Source organism: Acartia tonsa, chromosome 10, assembly GCF_053477335.1.
Source record: "Acartia tonsa isolate MP-2025a chromosome 10, ASM5347733v1, whole genome shotgun sequence".
Classification (NCBI taxonomy): Eukaryota; Metazoa; Arthropoda; class Copepoda; order Calanoida; family Acartiidae; genus Acartia; species Acartia tonsa.
Genome location: NC_137269.1, coordinates 32,320,520 through 32,337,861, shown reverse-complemented (window position 1 = coordinate 32,337,861; position 17,342 = coordinate 32,320,520). Strand labels below are relative to the sequence as shown.

General features: G+C 32.6%; 1 protein-coding gene across 1 annotated transcript; it reads right to left on the bottom strand.

The window, feature by feature from the left end:
* Window positions 1–268: 268 nt before the first annotated feature.
* LOC145330699 (tropomyosin-1-like) lies at window positions 269–15,464 on the bottom strand. The gene is made up of 10 exons (XM_080175365.1): window positions 15,312–15,464; window positions 12,876–12,980; window positions 11,497–11,548; window positions 9,846–9,941; window positions 6,927–6,989; window positions 6,291–6,416; window positions 5,419–5,495; window positions 3,040–3,076; window positions 1,675–1,752; window positions 269–1,133 (listed from the first exon to the last, which is right to left on the bottom strand). The coding sequence occupies exons 1-10, from the start codon at window positions 15,440–15,442 to the stop codon at window positions 1,038–1,040; spliced, it is 861 nt and encodes a 286-aa protein (XP_080031491.1). The 5' UTR covers window positions 15,443–15,464; the 3' UTR covers window positions 269–1,037.
* Window positions 15,465–17,342: the final 1,878 nt, after the last annotated feature.

Sequence of the window (17,342 nt, the reverse complement as noted above, 5' to 3'; positions counted from 1 at the left end):
TTGGTTAATAGTCCAAAAAACAATTTCACATCTGTCCTTGCTAAATACTACTCTTTATTTTTTTGTTTCGAAATATTTTTATATTAGAAGGGGAGCTGAAAACCCCTCCAAAAATAAGAGATGTGCAATCATTCCCCCTAGACCAACATCACTATACATCCTGGCTAGGACGTGTAAGCTTTTCATTTTTTCAGGGGGTGGGGGTGCTGGGGTAATATTTAATATATATTTTTTTAAATCATTTATCTTTAAAACGTAAAAGGGCTAATTAAATCAAATATTACTGCTTCTAAAAGTTGAAACAATCTTTGGTTAAAAAGTCGCTATGTTATGTGCATTTTAGTTAATAACCCTATTTAATATTTGTTCTTATAGTAATTATTCAACAGTGATGTTGGTGGAAACTTTACAATTAACTTATAATAAATAGGTTTTAACTTTTAAGCATGAATGGTCTAATTTTTCATTCAAAGTTGGAATGGTTCAAACTTTATAAAGAAAAGGTAAAAATAACATTTTCTTAGAAGTAAACATAAAAAGGAGGATTCAAAACATCCGGGCAAATTCAAGAATTCTTGAAACATATACGATTTATAAACAAAATTATCTATTGATTTTCCTACTTGAATAATTATTTTCTTTATACGCCCTTTAGAATTTAGAAACTCCTCCCTCTTATTTAAAAAAATCAAAACAAAATTAGGGGAGGGGGTTGTAGTTTTCCGTTTGTTTGTTAATAACTTTAGGTCAGGCTAGGTTAGGTTTTATTTGATACCCCACAGGGTTAGGTATAGGCTAACAGACTTATGGATTACGGTTTGGGCATAGTAAAAAAACTAACCTTAATAATTTCAATTTATTTAATCAAAAGGGGGGGGGGGGGCTTCATTGCTAACTAAGCAACGTCAAATCAACGAGTAATAGTTATTTCTTTCATCGTATCATAAACGGCTTTCCGCGGATATAGAATGTACAATTATAAGATTAAACCGGTTCCTATCCACCGGATTCGAATGAATACGAGAAATAAATTGAATCTAATCGCACATGTTAAGCATATCATCAAAAGTTTGATTAACTTCGTCGCTGACTCTCTTTATCTTCAGCTTCTCTGCCAACAAATCTTCCTCAACCTAGAATTATACAAGTATTAAGACATTCATAAGCGCAGATTATTTTGCTCCAAATAAAGCGTAATTTTGTCGGTTGCCCTCAAATTGCCTAGTCGAGCAAATAAACCTTCTAATTTCGGAATAGAGTTCTTAAAAGATTTGGGAAGGCGGTGGTTTTTCGTGTGTTTGGGTTTTACTTTAGGTCAGGTAAGTAAAATTATATTGAGTACAGGGCCGGTAAGGGCAAAACGGGTAGAGGCCGCGCAGAGGTTAGGCATGAAGAAAACAACTTAACCCCACGCAAATTTTCAATTTTAATCTAAAATAAGAATAAGAGGGTTTTCTTTGCTCACTAGGTACTTTTAGGGAAAGAACCATAATTTTAGATGACTATTTTGAATTTTTCAGCTAAATATTTCTAAACTTAAGTTTTCTTTCTTGGATGATAACTTGAGTATATGTTCTACAACTAACTTTAGCCGTTTGTCTGTTCACTGTCTTCTACTGTGCTTTGTTTCTTGTGGATGTTGTCATTCTTGTTTTGATAATAAAAATTAAATACCTGGTCAATTCTAACATTCATTCTTTGTATGTTCATAGTTGCTTGTTCATCTCTGTATTCAGCTGCTTTCAATTTTCCCTTAATATTGATATTACATCTGCATAAAAATATTTCACGTTGACATTTTCCAATAAGATTGTAAAAGAGTCTTATTGTTTATAAATATGCCCAGCTTTAGCCAAAAAATGAATTAATTCGAAAATAATACATATATTTGGTGATTTCATCCGATTTTTTCGTTATTATGGGGGGCAACGCTTCGTAGTAAAGACGACCTTTTCATCTGTCCCCTAAATATCATTTAAATTCATATGGCTTGATGGCTATACCTTTTCCTGAAACATGCCCCAAATATACAAAACAAGTTTACATGACTAATTAATGTAACAAGAAGAGAAATTATAAAAAAAATATTTTAAATATCAAAGAGGATTAAAAGCAGTCTTGGAGCAGTTAGCTGCCAACTTTATAAAATACTCAACTATTCTCTATGGTTAGGAGGATATAGACCAGAAAAATCAGTCCTCTATCTTTCATAGCTGCGGGAAGAATCTATTTTTAGTTGACATATTTTTACAGAATAACAGAAACACGGACAGACTCTAGTTACAGAGGAGCTGGGTGCTAAAAAAAACAGGAAATTTGTTTTTAAAATTAGTAAACACAATAAATAGTGGCGTGTACAGGGTTTTGCCAGGGGATGAGGCAATCCAGGTGAAAATAAGAAGAAGTTAGGCTCCCAAAATACATTTTTAAGGGACGTATTGACATAAAGGGGGTTGTGGAGGGTTGTTTTCATCTCAAACTCTGAAATTCCTTGTTTATCCTACTTAAAATTTTAAAAATACAAAGATCGTGGGTAGATTATCCCCCCTCAAAAAAGCTTGGACGTCCTTGATTAACACCCCCATCAAGTTACGCTAATGCTTTTAATTAATCTATTGTTAAGACACAATTAAGATGTAATAGAGACTGGTATATATGAAATAAATTGGGATAAAGATTAAGGTATTTTGTTTAATAGGTTAAGGTGGAACAAGGCCGTAAAATATTGAAATTATATTTTTCAATATTAGCTATTTTAGGCCCAGCGGGGGGCCTAAACCCTACTGCCAATTACCTAAAACTGCGAGGCAATCATTAAAATTTACCTAACCTAACCCAATCTAACATAACATAACCTATCAAAGTCTCATGTAAAAATACGACGAAACCCACTATTTCGTTTTCTTTCGATGATCCCAATATATTAATTCTTACAATCATAATTTAGATCATAATTATAAAAAAAATAATTATTTGTATAATATTTTCTCTGTCCCTGATAATTATTAATTTCCGTGACTAAAATAGAAATATCCTCACCTGTAGTTCCATTATTTGATTCTGAAGCTTTTCCTCTCTACAATAAGAATATACAGTGTGTTTTTTTTATGAGAACTGTTTTTGAAAGCAATTTTACCCCACTTATAGTTATAAGAATTTAATGATTAATGGCTTATTTTCTTTGTTTTTTAATGCAATTAATAGAACACCAAAAAAATATTTCAGTTTTTATTTAAAAAGTACAGTAAAATCTAAAATTTAAGACTTAGATGTCAACATCTAAAAATGGTTATAGCGCATTTTTCTTATGCTTAAATATTAAACCTTTTGCAAGAATCGCTGAAACACTTCAAAGTTGAGATATAGAGCTAAAAATGTATACAGATACTATTAGGGACATTTACTAGAACATATTAAAGTTTAAAGGTCATATCTCAACCACACTGTGTTCCAGAAATCCCGAAAAATGACAAAAAATCATAGAAAGTGTATATTTGAACATTTTGATGAAATTTTATTTAAAAAGCAATAAGTATACATGTATCTTTTAAAATAATGGTGAAAAATACTTATAATAGGGGTTTTACACAAAGGGCGTCAAGGGGGGGGGGTGTAAAGATAGTCTAATAAACACATATCAGAAGCTGTAACTTCCTTTGCTTTTGAGCTACATTGACGGGAATTATATCAAAAGATATTGCACAACCCAATAATCAATGTTAGGTAACCCTTTTCTGGGATCTTGCTGTGTCAAGTATCAACTTTGAGGAATACCAAAGGATGACTCCATGCAAAATTTGAGCCGGATCCGGCCAAAACCGGCCGTGATTTTTATGAAAAACCGGTTTTTTCAAGAAAATTGTTTATCTTACAAGAAACGGGTATGTCTAGAAAAGTACCTACAATTACAACAAAAAATGAAGATTTGACTTCTTTTAAAGGCTAAACGTATAAATTATTATATACTGATTCCAAAAATATATAATACTCAAAAATAGCTTAAAAAATAAAGGGTCCACACTGATTTGAAATGTAGTTTAGTTGACTGAAAAAATAGTTGTTTACTATAATGAAAAGGAACTTAATTCCAAACCTCTGGTGTAATAACACATCAAATTCTTATTTTTCATAGTAAAGAGTTAATTCTTTCGGTTTTATTTCCAAAAACTTGTGTATATTACTAAACAATTGTTTAAAAGTGTATTTTCCAAAATGTAAAAATCGATTTTTTGTCACTGTCAGGAACATAGTGAACCAGGGAGGGAGTACTGGCCCCCAAAAGTCGACTACAGAAAATCCAATTTTTTCTTGCAAAGGGTAGAAGATTTAGGCATAAGAAAAATGCGCTAAAAACATTTTTAGATGTTGACACCTAAGTTTTGAATTTTAGATTTTACTGTACTTTTTAAATAAAAACTGAAATATTTTTTTGATGTTCCAATAATTGCATTAAAAAACAAAGAAAATAAGCCATTAATCATTAAATTATGATAACTACAAGTGGGGTAAAATTGGTTTTAAAAAAGTTCTCATGAAAAAAACACACTGTATATGGTGATTTCCCTCAAAGTGCCTAGTCGATCACAGAACCCACAGCCCTTTTTATCTCTTTAGTTTTTCGTTTGTTTGTTTACTAATATTTATTAAGGTCAGGTTAAGAATAGGTTAGGTTATAGCGGGTAATGGGTAGCCCCGCAATGTTAGGGCAACGTAGGTATAATACCCGCTGGGTTATAGCTTCCTGAGCGTTTAGGCAATGTAAAAAAACTTCCTTCCCCCACCTTATTTTTAATTAATTTTGAAAATAAGGAGGAGGGGGGAGAGGGGCTGGTGCTCGATAGCCACTTTCAAGGAAATAATTAAATATATTTCAATGAAAGAAAACCTTACAAAAAAACTTATATTTTTGTGAAGATTAATTAAGGTATGTAAGAATTGTATTTTAGAGTTCAAACCTTCCTGATAATTTTGTAACAGCAAATCTTAACCAGTTTTTAGGATAATTATTTCTAATGTGATTTGGCCTAAAGTTTGTGCGAAGCATCTCTATAGATATATTTGTCTGGCAGATTCTTTAAGGTTGTTGTCATACTGGTTTAGGGCGTTGCTACAAAAGACCTAATTACAAAAGACCTAAATTACATAGGAACATAAGACCTAATCCTATACATAAAAAATAATATAAGGATTACAACATCCATAAAGTCTAACCTAATCTAGGCTAACCATTGCAGAGGCTACTACTCAATATTACCTAACCTAACCTTACATAACATAACAAAACATAATAAGCAGAATATTAATATAATTATAGATACAGTTATCTTTTTCAGGACATACTTACATTCTGATTTAATTAAAAAGATAGTTTTGTAATTGAAGTCTTTTATAACAACTTCTTATTTATGTTGAAGATACCTTAATCTACTCTTTTCTTCTCCTACTTCTAAAGTTTGAAGATTATTACCAACCACTCGCAATTCCTCTTCCAGTGCCTAAATGTGTGTATTTTATTACCCGTATACAGTAAGTACCAAGCTAGAAAAAATATATATCAAAATCGACGGATTAATATAATGACTTAAAAGCAGTGTTTCGGAGCCTGAGCCGGGAGCCGTTGAGTCGCCATATTTTGCTGGAGCCGGAGCCGTAATTTTCGTTAAAAAACGGCTCCGGCTCCGGACTAGATAAATAAAGAGATTTTTAAAAAATTATAATTTGGTAACTCTGTTTTGTCATGTGCAAATGCCCTTTTTAAGTTTTTCAAGTCCATTTTTATCCAAAATTGAACTTTTAAAACCTTCAAAAGTCAAAATAAAAACTATGTTTTAAGGGGAAAAAAATGTCGAGTTTTTCTTGATTTTAGGTCGGAGCCGGAGCTGGAGCCGGAGCCGCCATCATCACGACGGCTACGCGGAGCCGGAGCCGCACCAAAATCAAACGGCTCCGAAACGCTGCTTAAAAGGGCTAGCTTCAATTAATAAATCCAGAACTATTGTTATCTGTTTAATTTCAAAGCATAGGAGACCTCTACAGCTTTGCTCTATAAATAGCTTTAGTATTGGTAATTTGACCTCTCACATCACTACTACACCGCTGTACATTGCTTCCCTAGATTTGCTCGCCGCGCATCTTTTTATACTCATCCATATGTTCAGTTAAGCGATCATAAATTGGATGTTTAAATAATTGGTTGAAATATTGAGAGGATGACACTATTTTACAAGAAAGCTTTGGATTTTTCGATAGGAATAAAAGAGGTTCTGAAACAGACAAAAGTATATAATTACCGCAATCTTAGACTCGGCGCCATCGGCGCGCTCATTGCCGCGTTGCGCATCCGCTTCTATGGTCGCCATCTTGCGGGAGATATCCTCGTATTTCCTCTCAGATTCCGTATGCAAGAAAACAGCATCCTAATGTAAAATTATGTTGCATTGTTGGGGGGTCAAACCATAAATATAGATGTATAACCAGACAATTACCTGGATCCCCCTTTTAAGGACCCTTTTTGTCTGCATGTTGCTCTTTTGTAGCAACTTGGCTGTCAATGGGTTGAGGATATACAGTTATTTAACCTCTTCTGTCTCTATTGATTTACTTTAAATTGGAGGTCAGTAGTTTGAAGCCTTTTAAATCCCAGGAAGGAAAATATAAATTTATCTCAGGATATTTTTTTGAACGAACCAATTGAGGCTTAATATGCCCACTTTTTTAAAACAACGAATGAGTCACTGTCCCGTCTCTCCTTGGATAGGGTAAAGTATGTATAATGTAGCAGGTATCGAACCTTTCCTTAACTCCAAAAACTGTATAGTGCTGATTCGAAATGGCGGGTTGGTTACCACCCCAAAATTTCGAAACTGAAAGTAATTTATTTTTATTTTATACATGGTGTTCTTTTCTAAATAAATCTAAATTTTAACCTTTAATTGTTTTTCCACAGAATCAATACCTTCTTCATTAGAGCTGTTTCCATTTTCAAGTTCCTTAAAAAGTAAATGATGTTATTAGACAACAGATGAGTTTAGGTAATGGGATTTTAATTTCAATGAAAAGCTTATGTGCTAATGTCGTATGGGTGAGTTGCACCTGGACTGAACAGTCAACTTGTCAACTCAAGGCCAGACTCATGGTCCTTCACCTCATACCCGTGGTACAGTACATTACAGACAACCAACTCTCTGTGATGCACGACCTTTGTCTGAGAAGTCCTAACTGTGCATGTTAACGAGTTGCGCATGTTTTGGGCCAAGGCATTCCCCCCACTCTAACTATAAACGTCGCGCATCTGACATAGTAGCAGTGGGAACCATTTTTAACGTCTTTAGTTATGACGCGGTGTCGGACCGAGATTCGAACCTAACACCTTCCCGACGATGAGCGGATGCGATACGTGTTGAGCCACGGTCGCGGGTAATGAAAAATATATTTCAAAAATCTTTTAATTAATCTTGTTCTTCTAAAATAAAGCAGTTATGTTTTTTGTATGCCACGATCTTGTTAACCACTGAAACAATTGAGTCTTTTTTTTTTGGAAAGGTAACCTTTTTTATTCAATTTTAACTCTCGTGATGGTGTTATGCTATTTTTCTACATTTACCTATCCCACAGAATAAGAAGCTCTGTATGATAGAAGCCTCGTGTTTACAACATAACAAGGATGACAACATCCATAAAAGCAAAGCTATGAAACGGTAGGACAAACGAACATTAACACTTGTAGAGTGTCAGAACTGAATGATCAGAATATGAATGTAAAACAGTCGAAGCAAAATTATAAGTATATTTGTTGAAAAACTGCTTAAATACCGGATATTGTTTAAGGACATACTTACATATTTAGTACTTGAATATAGAGTTGCTTCGCTTATAACATTGTACCTTGTTGTCCTATGAATCAGTATTACAAAAATCAGTTCAATCGGATAATTATATCACATAGAAAAATTGTTTAAAATGGACGTATGGACATCATGGTAACGATTATAGAGTTGATACGCTTTCTAAATCGTACCTAACTTCTACAGGATTCACCATGCAAAATTTGAAATCGATAGGACAATTCTAAAAGCTATCCGTTTCGGACGAAAGGACGTACGGACGGACCGGCCTTAATTATAGAAATTATGATTTATCATTTATTAAGAAAGCTAAATCTGACTTTTAATATGACTCAACCTATTAAAATCATTAAAGTCAAATGTACATGCATATTGATAGGTAAAGATAAGATGTGAGTTCATGCATAGATAAAATAGATTCAGTTACTCACCTTGGGCGTCATGGATTTTATGTACATGCAAAGCTACACTATATAATTCAAATATCTGTCTGTATTTCCATCATGTCTGTCTAAAATGTTTTTGATAAATGATAATTACTCGGATATTTTTTATGACAATGACACTTACCTGTCTTTTCTTAACACATGTATCTATATTCCTGCAGACCCCAGCTAGCTTACCTGTCTTTTCTTAACATATGTATCTATATTCCTGTAGGCTCCAGATATCTTACCTGTCTTTTCTTAACACATGTATCTATATTCCTGCAGACTCCAGCTAGCTTACTTGTCTTTTCTTAACACATGTATCTATATATCTGTAGGCTCCAGATATCTTACCTGTCTTTTCTTAACACATGTATCTATATTCCTGCAGACTCCAGCTAGCTTACTTGTCTTTTCTTAACACATGTATCTATATTCCTGCAGACTCCAGCTAGCTTACCTGTCTTTTCTTAACACATGTATCTATATTCCTGTAGGCTCCAGCTAGCTTACCTGTCTTTTCTTAACACACGTATCTATATTCCTGTATGCTCCAGCTAGCTTACCTATCTTTTCTTAGCAAATGTATCCATATTCCTACACACTGCAGATAGCTTACCTGTCTTTTCTTAACACATGTATCTATATTCCTGTAGGCTCCAGATATCTTACCTGTCTTTTCTTAACACATGTATCTATATTCCTGCAGACTCCAGCTAGCTTACTTGTCTTTTCTTAACACATGTATCTATATATCTGTAGGCTCCAGATATCTTACCTGTCTTTTCTTAACACATGTATCTATATTCCTGCAGACTCCAGCTAGCTTACTTGTCTTTTCTTAACACATGTATCTATATTCCTGCAGACTCCAGCTAGCTTACCTGTCTTTTCTTAACACATGTATCTATATTCCTGTAGGCTCCAGCTAGCTTACCTGTCTTTTCTTAACACACGTATCTATATTCCTGTATGCTCCAGCTAGCTTACCTATCTTTTCTTAGCAAATGTATCCATATTCCTACAGACTGCAGCTAGCTTACCTGTCTTTTCTTAACACATGTATCTATATTCCTGTAGGCTCCAGATATCTTACCTGTCTTTTCTTAACACATGTATCTATATTCCTGCAGACTCCAGCTAGCTTACTTGTCTTTTCTTAACACATGTATCTATATTCCTGTATGCTCCAGATATCTTACCTGTCTTTTCTTAACACATGTATCTATATTCCTGCAGACTCCAGCTAGCTTACTTGTCTTTTCTTAACACATGTATCTATATTCCTGCAGACTCCAGCTAGCTTACCTGTCTTTTCTTAACACATGTATCTATATTCCTGTAGGCTCCAGCTAGCTTACCTGTCTTTTCTTAACACACGTATCTATATTCCTGTATGCTCCAGCTAGCTTACCTGTCTTTTCTTAGCAAATGTATCCATATTCCTACAGACTGCAGCTAGCTGACCTGTCTTTTCTTAACACATGTATCTATATTCCTGCAGACTCCAGGTAGCTTACCTGTCTTTTCTTAACACATGTATATATATTCCTCTAGGCTGCAGCTAGCTTACCTGTCTTTTCTTAACACATGTATCAGCATTCCTGCATGCTCCAGCCAGTTCCAGAGTTGCTTTGGCCAACCTTTCCTCTTGTCTTTCTACATTCTCCTAAATTTTAAATTTATGGATTACTTTCTAGCAAAGGATCATGAAAGTTATGTTTGTTAATATTTTTTTACTTAATTTGTCAGTTTTAACTTCCATTTTTTTTATTTTATGCATAGACGTCCATGGGGGGAGGGAGGTGGGGTTAGAGAGGTGTTTAACCATTCCCCCTCCCATTTTGAAACCCTATTTTCCCAACTCAAAATTAAAAAAAAATACATTAGATTACTCCCAAAACCTTCGAATTCCTCATTCTACCCCCTTTAAACGTCCTTGAGCATCCTTTTCTGTTGTACTACTTTTGTAAAATAAGGATGACAACATCTTATTAATAGTTATTTCTCGCATCGTATTATAAACAGCTTTCCTGTTATATATATTACGATGCTAGACATATTTTTTTCGTATGGACGAGAACCGGTTCTTATCCACCGGATTCGAATAAATACGAGAAAAACTTATTCAGTTCATTTTAAGATGAGTCGGTAGATTTATCTATTTTCCATTGACCTATCCTGAAAACCACGAAAAAATACATCGTATTGTAGGCAGCTTTCTTTAGATAGTAAGTTAAAAATTAAAGCACTAATTAAAGTTCTGTTGGTCCCAACGGTGGAGAATGTCCGGGCTAACAAAACTGGTATTAATATTATATTCTTTATTTGATTATTTGTAAAAAAAATGTCTATAAAACGATAACATACATGATTTTTAGTATGGTTCAGAACCAGTTCTAATCCATCAGATATTGATTGGTTTCGTAGCCATACTGGAAACTAAATATTCTGGTACTTGAAAGTACACAGCCAATTTTCTTTATGTCAATAACAAAGGAGAGGAAAATTTGCTTTTTCATTATGCTTTTACCTTTTTTATACCAAAGGTTTTTATTGGTTAAAGATATTCATTAAAAAATAAACAAGAATGATATCATCCATCAATACAATCTTTTAGGGAAAGCTAATAGGGTTGCTTCAATCTTAAACCATGGATCTAAAGGGATAAGACAATAGCCTATGAATTGATGTACCAAAAGTTACTTCTTTTTTAGATTACAATTAGTGGTTGAAACGTTTGGACACTCAATGAACCGAAAAATTAAAATTTAATAAAAGTCTCCAAAGTTGTTAAGCCAACGAGAATAAGGAAAATTTGGTTACTTCAGCTAAATATCCCCTTTCTCCCTTATCTTAAACAATTATATTTGTAAAATCTGTTATATTTTGTAAAGACACACCAAAATAGACTTTTTGTTTAAGTAGTAAAATTATGCAGAAGCAAATAATCAGCAATTGCCAAAAATTTAACTTTTAATATTTTTTAAATAAATTTCAAATAGGGGGGGGGGGATATATATTTACCCCTGCAAACATACCTAATTCTGCGGGACTAACCAGCACCCAAATTAGCCTAACTTAACCTGACCAAAAAAAAAATTAAAAAAGCAACAAAAACTACCACCTCTACTTTAAATTAATGGGGGAGCATTATTTAAAAGAATAAAAATTAATCCTTCTCTAGACGTAGACCTCTCACTGTATCGCTGAAATTGTATAACCTGTAAAAGAATGAGCCTTGATCTGAGACCAGAAACTTCGCCCTCAGCATTACTGAAAACGACACACAGTATAAAAAGTATAATCAAGAATATTTTTACACATTTTAGTAGGAAAATTACTCTTTAATTTGTATTGTCCGTTTTTCTGTCTGTCTGACATTCTGCCTCTGTAAGAAACGGAATTGCAGAAAGATGGATTTCTTTGCATTTGTTTAATTTAGCTAAAGTTTTGTGTGCAGTAAGATATATAAGTTTTCCGGAATTTTAAAGTTAGAGGGAGATTTGAAATCTGCATCAAATTTTGAGGATTTTTTATAAAATTCGTTTTTTCTATAATTCTTTATCTAAAAGCGGAAATGCAATTTGAATGAATTAATTTTGGCTCTGAATGGATGGCGTACATCATTCAACCAATTAGAGCGCAGTTAGTTTAAAATCCACCTATCCTATTGGTCAAAATTAATTAACTTAAAATGCATTTCCGCTTTTAGATAAAGAATTATACAAAAAACGAATTTTATAAAAAATCCTTAAAATTTGATGCAGATTTCAAATCTCCCCCTAACATCAAAATTCTGGAAAACTTAAATATCTTAGAATGCAGAGTATCTTAATTAATTAGTATTCAGAATATAATTTACTTGGTCTGTCGGTCTCTCTGTCATGACACACAGAAAACTGTCCCGAATTTGTATTAATTTTGAGGAACAAGACTCCAGTGACGTTATATTTTTCTTTCCCGAAAAAGGGAAGGGGGGAAGAAAATCTCTTCAAAAGAGAAGGGGAAAACCCCTTTTTCTCCCATCTCTTTTTTCTTCCCCCCTTCCCTTTTTTTCTTTCCCCCTTCCCTTTTTTCGGGAAAGAAAAATATGACGTAACTGGAGTCTTGTTCCTCAAAATTAATACAAATTCGGGACAGTTTTCTGTGTGTCCTCAGTCATGCTACAGAGATTTATGCATATTTGATGTAAAAATGTTTCGTTTATTTATTTTTTACTTGCTGGGTAATTATTAGGATTTTTTGACCCAGATCATAAGCTCTATAACTTACTTTGACGGTTTGTCAATCACAATAAAAGTAAAAATAAAAAGAATTGTATAGTATAATTCCCACCTATAAACCACGGATCAATTAAATATACGTTACGGTTTAAATTTGCCCGTAGATTAAAATTAGTGGTAGAAAATTTATTAAACTAAATGAAACAAGTTGTTCATAATATCAATATAATTTTTTAGTCCTATGTCTACGATACATTAATATAACATAATATAATATCTTATAAGATTATAAGATTTTTAGCTATACGTTGTTACTTAAAAAATACATTTTTAAAAGAGTAGCTTTGCTACTACAATATTTTAGAGAGACTACCTACCTTAATTTTTTCTCAAGTTCCTCTAGCTTTATAGTTTGGTTAAATAAATCCTCAGAACATGCATCATACTGACCCTCCATACTCTGGATTTTCTTCTGAACATTTCTAGATAGATAGATAGATAGATAGATAGATAGATAGATAGATAGATAGATAGATAGATAGATAGATAGATAGATAGATAGATAGATAGATATATAGATAGATAAATAGACAGATAGAAAGATATTTAGATATATAGATATTTAGATCAGGGAGTAAGGGAGGGGACAATGGGCAATTAATTCAATATAAGAGATATCAAAGAAAGGCCATGAAATCTAGATTAATCCAATAAATTTGGAAGAAATTATAAAGGGATTGTTAATTAAACAAGGATGACAACATCCATAAGTAGCGAAGCACAAATATAAAATCATGGATGGTAATATGTACAAGTAGATTTGAAGTGTATTTATTAATTGATTTATTAGAGAAAATAAACACAAAACCCTGTTTTATTTTGTATAATGATGACGGTCAAATTAAATTACATAAAAGATGCTCATAACAATGGGAAAAATTATTTTGATACTGATATCCCAAAAAAGTTTTAAAATTGGACCAAAAACACCAAAGATATGGGGGAAAATGTAACAAATATAAAAATAGCCAAAAACCTGCAAAAAGGAAGTCTGACCGTCATGGTTGTTTTCTATCAACAACAGGAAATTTAATTTTGATATGTATAACTGAAAAAATTTTGGAAATCGTACCATAAACACCAAAGATATGGAGAAAAATGTGAAAAATACAAAAAAAACCTAAAACCTACTGAAAGGCAGTCTGTTGTTTTCTTTAAAGGACAGAAAATTTTATTTTGATATCTAAAACTAAAAAAAATTTGAAAATCGGACCATAAACACTGAAGATATGGAGAAAAATGTGAAAAATACAAAAATAGCCAAAAACCTGACAAAAAGCGGTCCTACCGCCATGGATGTTTTAAATTTAATTGTGCTCCTTAATAATGGAAATGTTGTCAAAAAATTTCAGCATTCTATCTTTTATAGGAGCTGAGTAAATTCTATTTCCCCCATAGCGTTACGGACTGACGGACTGACGGACGGACAAAGTGAATTATAGAGTAGCTTCGCTACTAATAATAGATTTCCATAGCGTCATGTAAAGTGAAATCACAACTTGTTTTTGATGAAATATATTGAGGTTTTATGGTGTGGTGATTTCTAAATTGAATATTCGATCCATTGTCCTCTCCCTTACTACCTGTATTTAGATAGAAAGATATTTAGATTAGACAGAAATATATTTAGATAGAAAGATTAAAACGTTAGCATGCATTTTGCATAATTTAAATCCTAGATTTATTTCCTTTTAGAATTTAAATGTCAAGAAAAAGATTTTTTAATCTTGAAAAAGAAAATTGTTCTTTCTTTTATTTTTTCATAATCTACTTCAAATATATATCACTTTTTAAGTTCTTATATCAAGGTTTTCTACGATTATGGTCACTACTTCTGATCCATAATTTAGTCGTGTTAGAATTTAGTCAAATAGATTAAATTACAATTTAGAACTTTATGATCAACTAGCGGATACGCTCTAGCATATAAGGGTTCTGTATTTGAAGGGGGAAAGAAAGTAGATGGAAACCATCCCAAGTATTGAATCTTAAAATATAATAGCTTAAAACCATCGTATGACCTATGTGACGCTTACATTAAAAAGAGAACCCATTCCGTAGAAAAGTTATTAAGATCTTAAGCTTCAGACTCTTAGTACTTGATGTAGTTGGATAATCATTACCAGATAGTCCATATTTTCATTCTAAAAAATAAGATTTTTTTCTGTTTTGGCAATATTTTTTAATGCTTTAATTATCCTATTAATTATTCTTTTTGTGTCCATATTAAGCTCCAGGCTTTATTAAAGTAATTTTGTTACAAATTAACATAAAATTACTAATTTTCGTCGTCAAGGCTTTGCTAACAATTTGATGTAATCATTCTTATTTTTTTTTTATTTCTTTCCTTACTACTTTTAAATCTAAAAAGAAATAAATTTTGAAGGGAAAGAATTATTGTTAATCTCCTTGGTATGAATAAGATATTAAGATATAAGACAAACAAGGTTGACAACATTCATAAAGGCAAAGCTCAACAATCAGACTGACAACGTAGGATTACTATATATTTGATATGTACAGTACAGTGTGTTTTTTTATTAGAAGGGGGAGGTGTAATCTGCTGAAAGACCTTTTTTACTCTATCAAGGCTTTACAACCCCACGGTGAATCGCTGTGGACGTGCTAACTGTTTTAGACTCAATAATAGAGATGCTTCGCTTGCAGTGTCTATTCTTCCTAGGATTCGCCATTTTGTAAGGTACCCAGAAAATATAATCGGTCAAAATTTCTCATAGAAAAAAATAGAATACCTCAACTGCTCCTCAAACTTTTCTGCTTCGAGTTCGTTTTTAAGTTTAATTTCCTCGTATTGTGAAATCCTTTGTTCTGCCATTTGTGTCTCTGTGGACAACTTTTCCATCTTCTTCTTGATACTGTCCATTTTGATTTGTTTCTAATCTAATCAAGAATGATCTGATCATGTCTTAAAGTTTATGAGTAATAATAATAAGAGTTGAATAAATGGATGGGACAATGAAAGTAAAGTCACCTTACCGAAATTAGATCAGCCAAGCCCCCTTTGAAACCTAAAAAGGGTCCTGTACACCCGTAGGGCCTCTGAGAGCCGACCTGTTTTTGGCTTAAGAGGAACCATAAAAATTGAACATATGTAACTGTCCAGCAGCTGCAGACTATTATATATATTTGCAATTATCAATAGATATATTTATCGCAAATTCGTTGTACCGACACCAGTGGCGAGTTAGCAATCCCTAACTTAGAGTATTGTGATCTTTATGATCTTTTCTATTATCATAAAAATATGCTAAGGTCATTCATATCTGTATGTATGTTGGACGTTGGTGCAAATGATTAAGTATGCCTGCAAGCAATCTTCAATCTTATTTAAAGAGTATTCAATTCATAACCAGATGTTTTGGCCTGTATTTATAACTTTTATTCACTTCAATAACAGTCACAAATAAATATTATTATCAATTAAATAAGTATTAACATTAAAAATGTTTGCTTGTTCTATTCAAATTTAGAATGAGCGAAGAGTGTAACACAGTTTCAGCCGTTATGTTTGTGTTTGCCGAAGGTTTTAGCTTAAAAAAATTACCTCTTAAAAATGTTTTCTTTTAAATTTTATTTAAAAGTGGAGGGTCGCCCCTTCCTTTCCTTCAAGAGCCCCTAGAGGCCTCTAGGGGCGTAAACGTTTGTGTTAGATAAATTGATATTCATTTAAACAATCGACAATGATAATACTTTCATGCAGGGAATTTACTTTTTCAATAGTAAATATATTAATAACAAGGATGACAACATCCATACATAAGTAGCGAAGCCCAAAAAATTTGGATGGAAATACGTACAAGTAGATGTAAAGTGTATTTATTAAATCAAGAATAGATTTATTGGAGAAATAAACACGAAACCTTGTTTTATTTTGTATGATGAAGACGGTTAAAGTAAATTACATACGGTAATGGGAAAAAATATTTTGTAACTGTTAATGCAAAAGTTTTAAAATTGGACCAAAAATACCAAAGATATGGGGAAATATGCCAAACATATGAAAATAGCCAAAAACCTGTTAAAAGGCAGTCTGACCGCCATTGTTGTTTTCTTCAAACGACAAGAAATTTAATTTTGATATCTTTAACTGAAAAAATTTCGAAAATCGGACCATATAAACAGCAAAGATATGGAGAAAAATGTAAAAAATATAAAAATAGCCAAAAAAAACTGCAAAAAGGCAGTCTGACCGTCATCGTTGTTTTCTTCAAACGACGGGAAATTTAATTTTGATATCTTTCACTGAAAAAAATTTGAAAATCGGACCATAAACACCAAAGATATGGGGAAAATTTGAAAAATATAAAAATAGCCTAAAACCGACCGCCATTGATGTCTTATAGTTAATTGTACTCCTTAATGATGAGAATGTTGTCAAAAAGTTTCAGCTTTCTACACGTTTCACGTTTCCCCCAATTCTTTTATTACGGACGGACAGACGGACGGACGGACAGTGTGAATTATAGAGTAGCTTCGCTACTAATAAAGGGGTAGATTAATTTAAACACAATGTCCCCTCCATAATAGTAATATCGTCCTTTTATGCAATGATAAGTTTTGAAAAAACTGAATATCAAAATGAAATTAATAGGCTAAACGTAATATTTGAACTGAAGTTATTAAATTTAAATGAAAGTATATGAAAGTGTGTTTAATAAACTTGATTGATATGTATAGAACAGGCAAATAATCGAATAAATGTATTTCCAGCATCAAGATCCGATAGATTAGAACCGGTTATCAGCCATACTGGAAAAATTTTC

Bases quoted from the DNA above. Each gene is read 5' to 3' on its own strand.
- LOC145330699 (XM_080175365.1), bottom strand. From the start codon at position 15,442: ATGGACAGTATCAAGAAGAAGATGGAAAAGTTGTCCACAGAGACACAA. The intron at 12,981-15,311 runs GTATTCTATTTT...CTATCTATCTAG, and splicing joins AAGTTTGAGGAGCAGTTGAG to AAATGTTCAGAAGAAAATCC. The intron at 5,496-6,290 runs GTAATTATATAC...ACACACATTTAG, and splicing joins GCGCCGAGTCTAAGATTGCG to GCACTGGAAGAGGAATTGCG.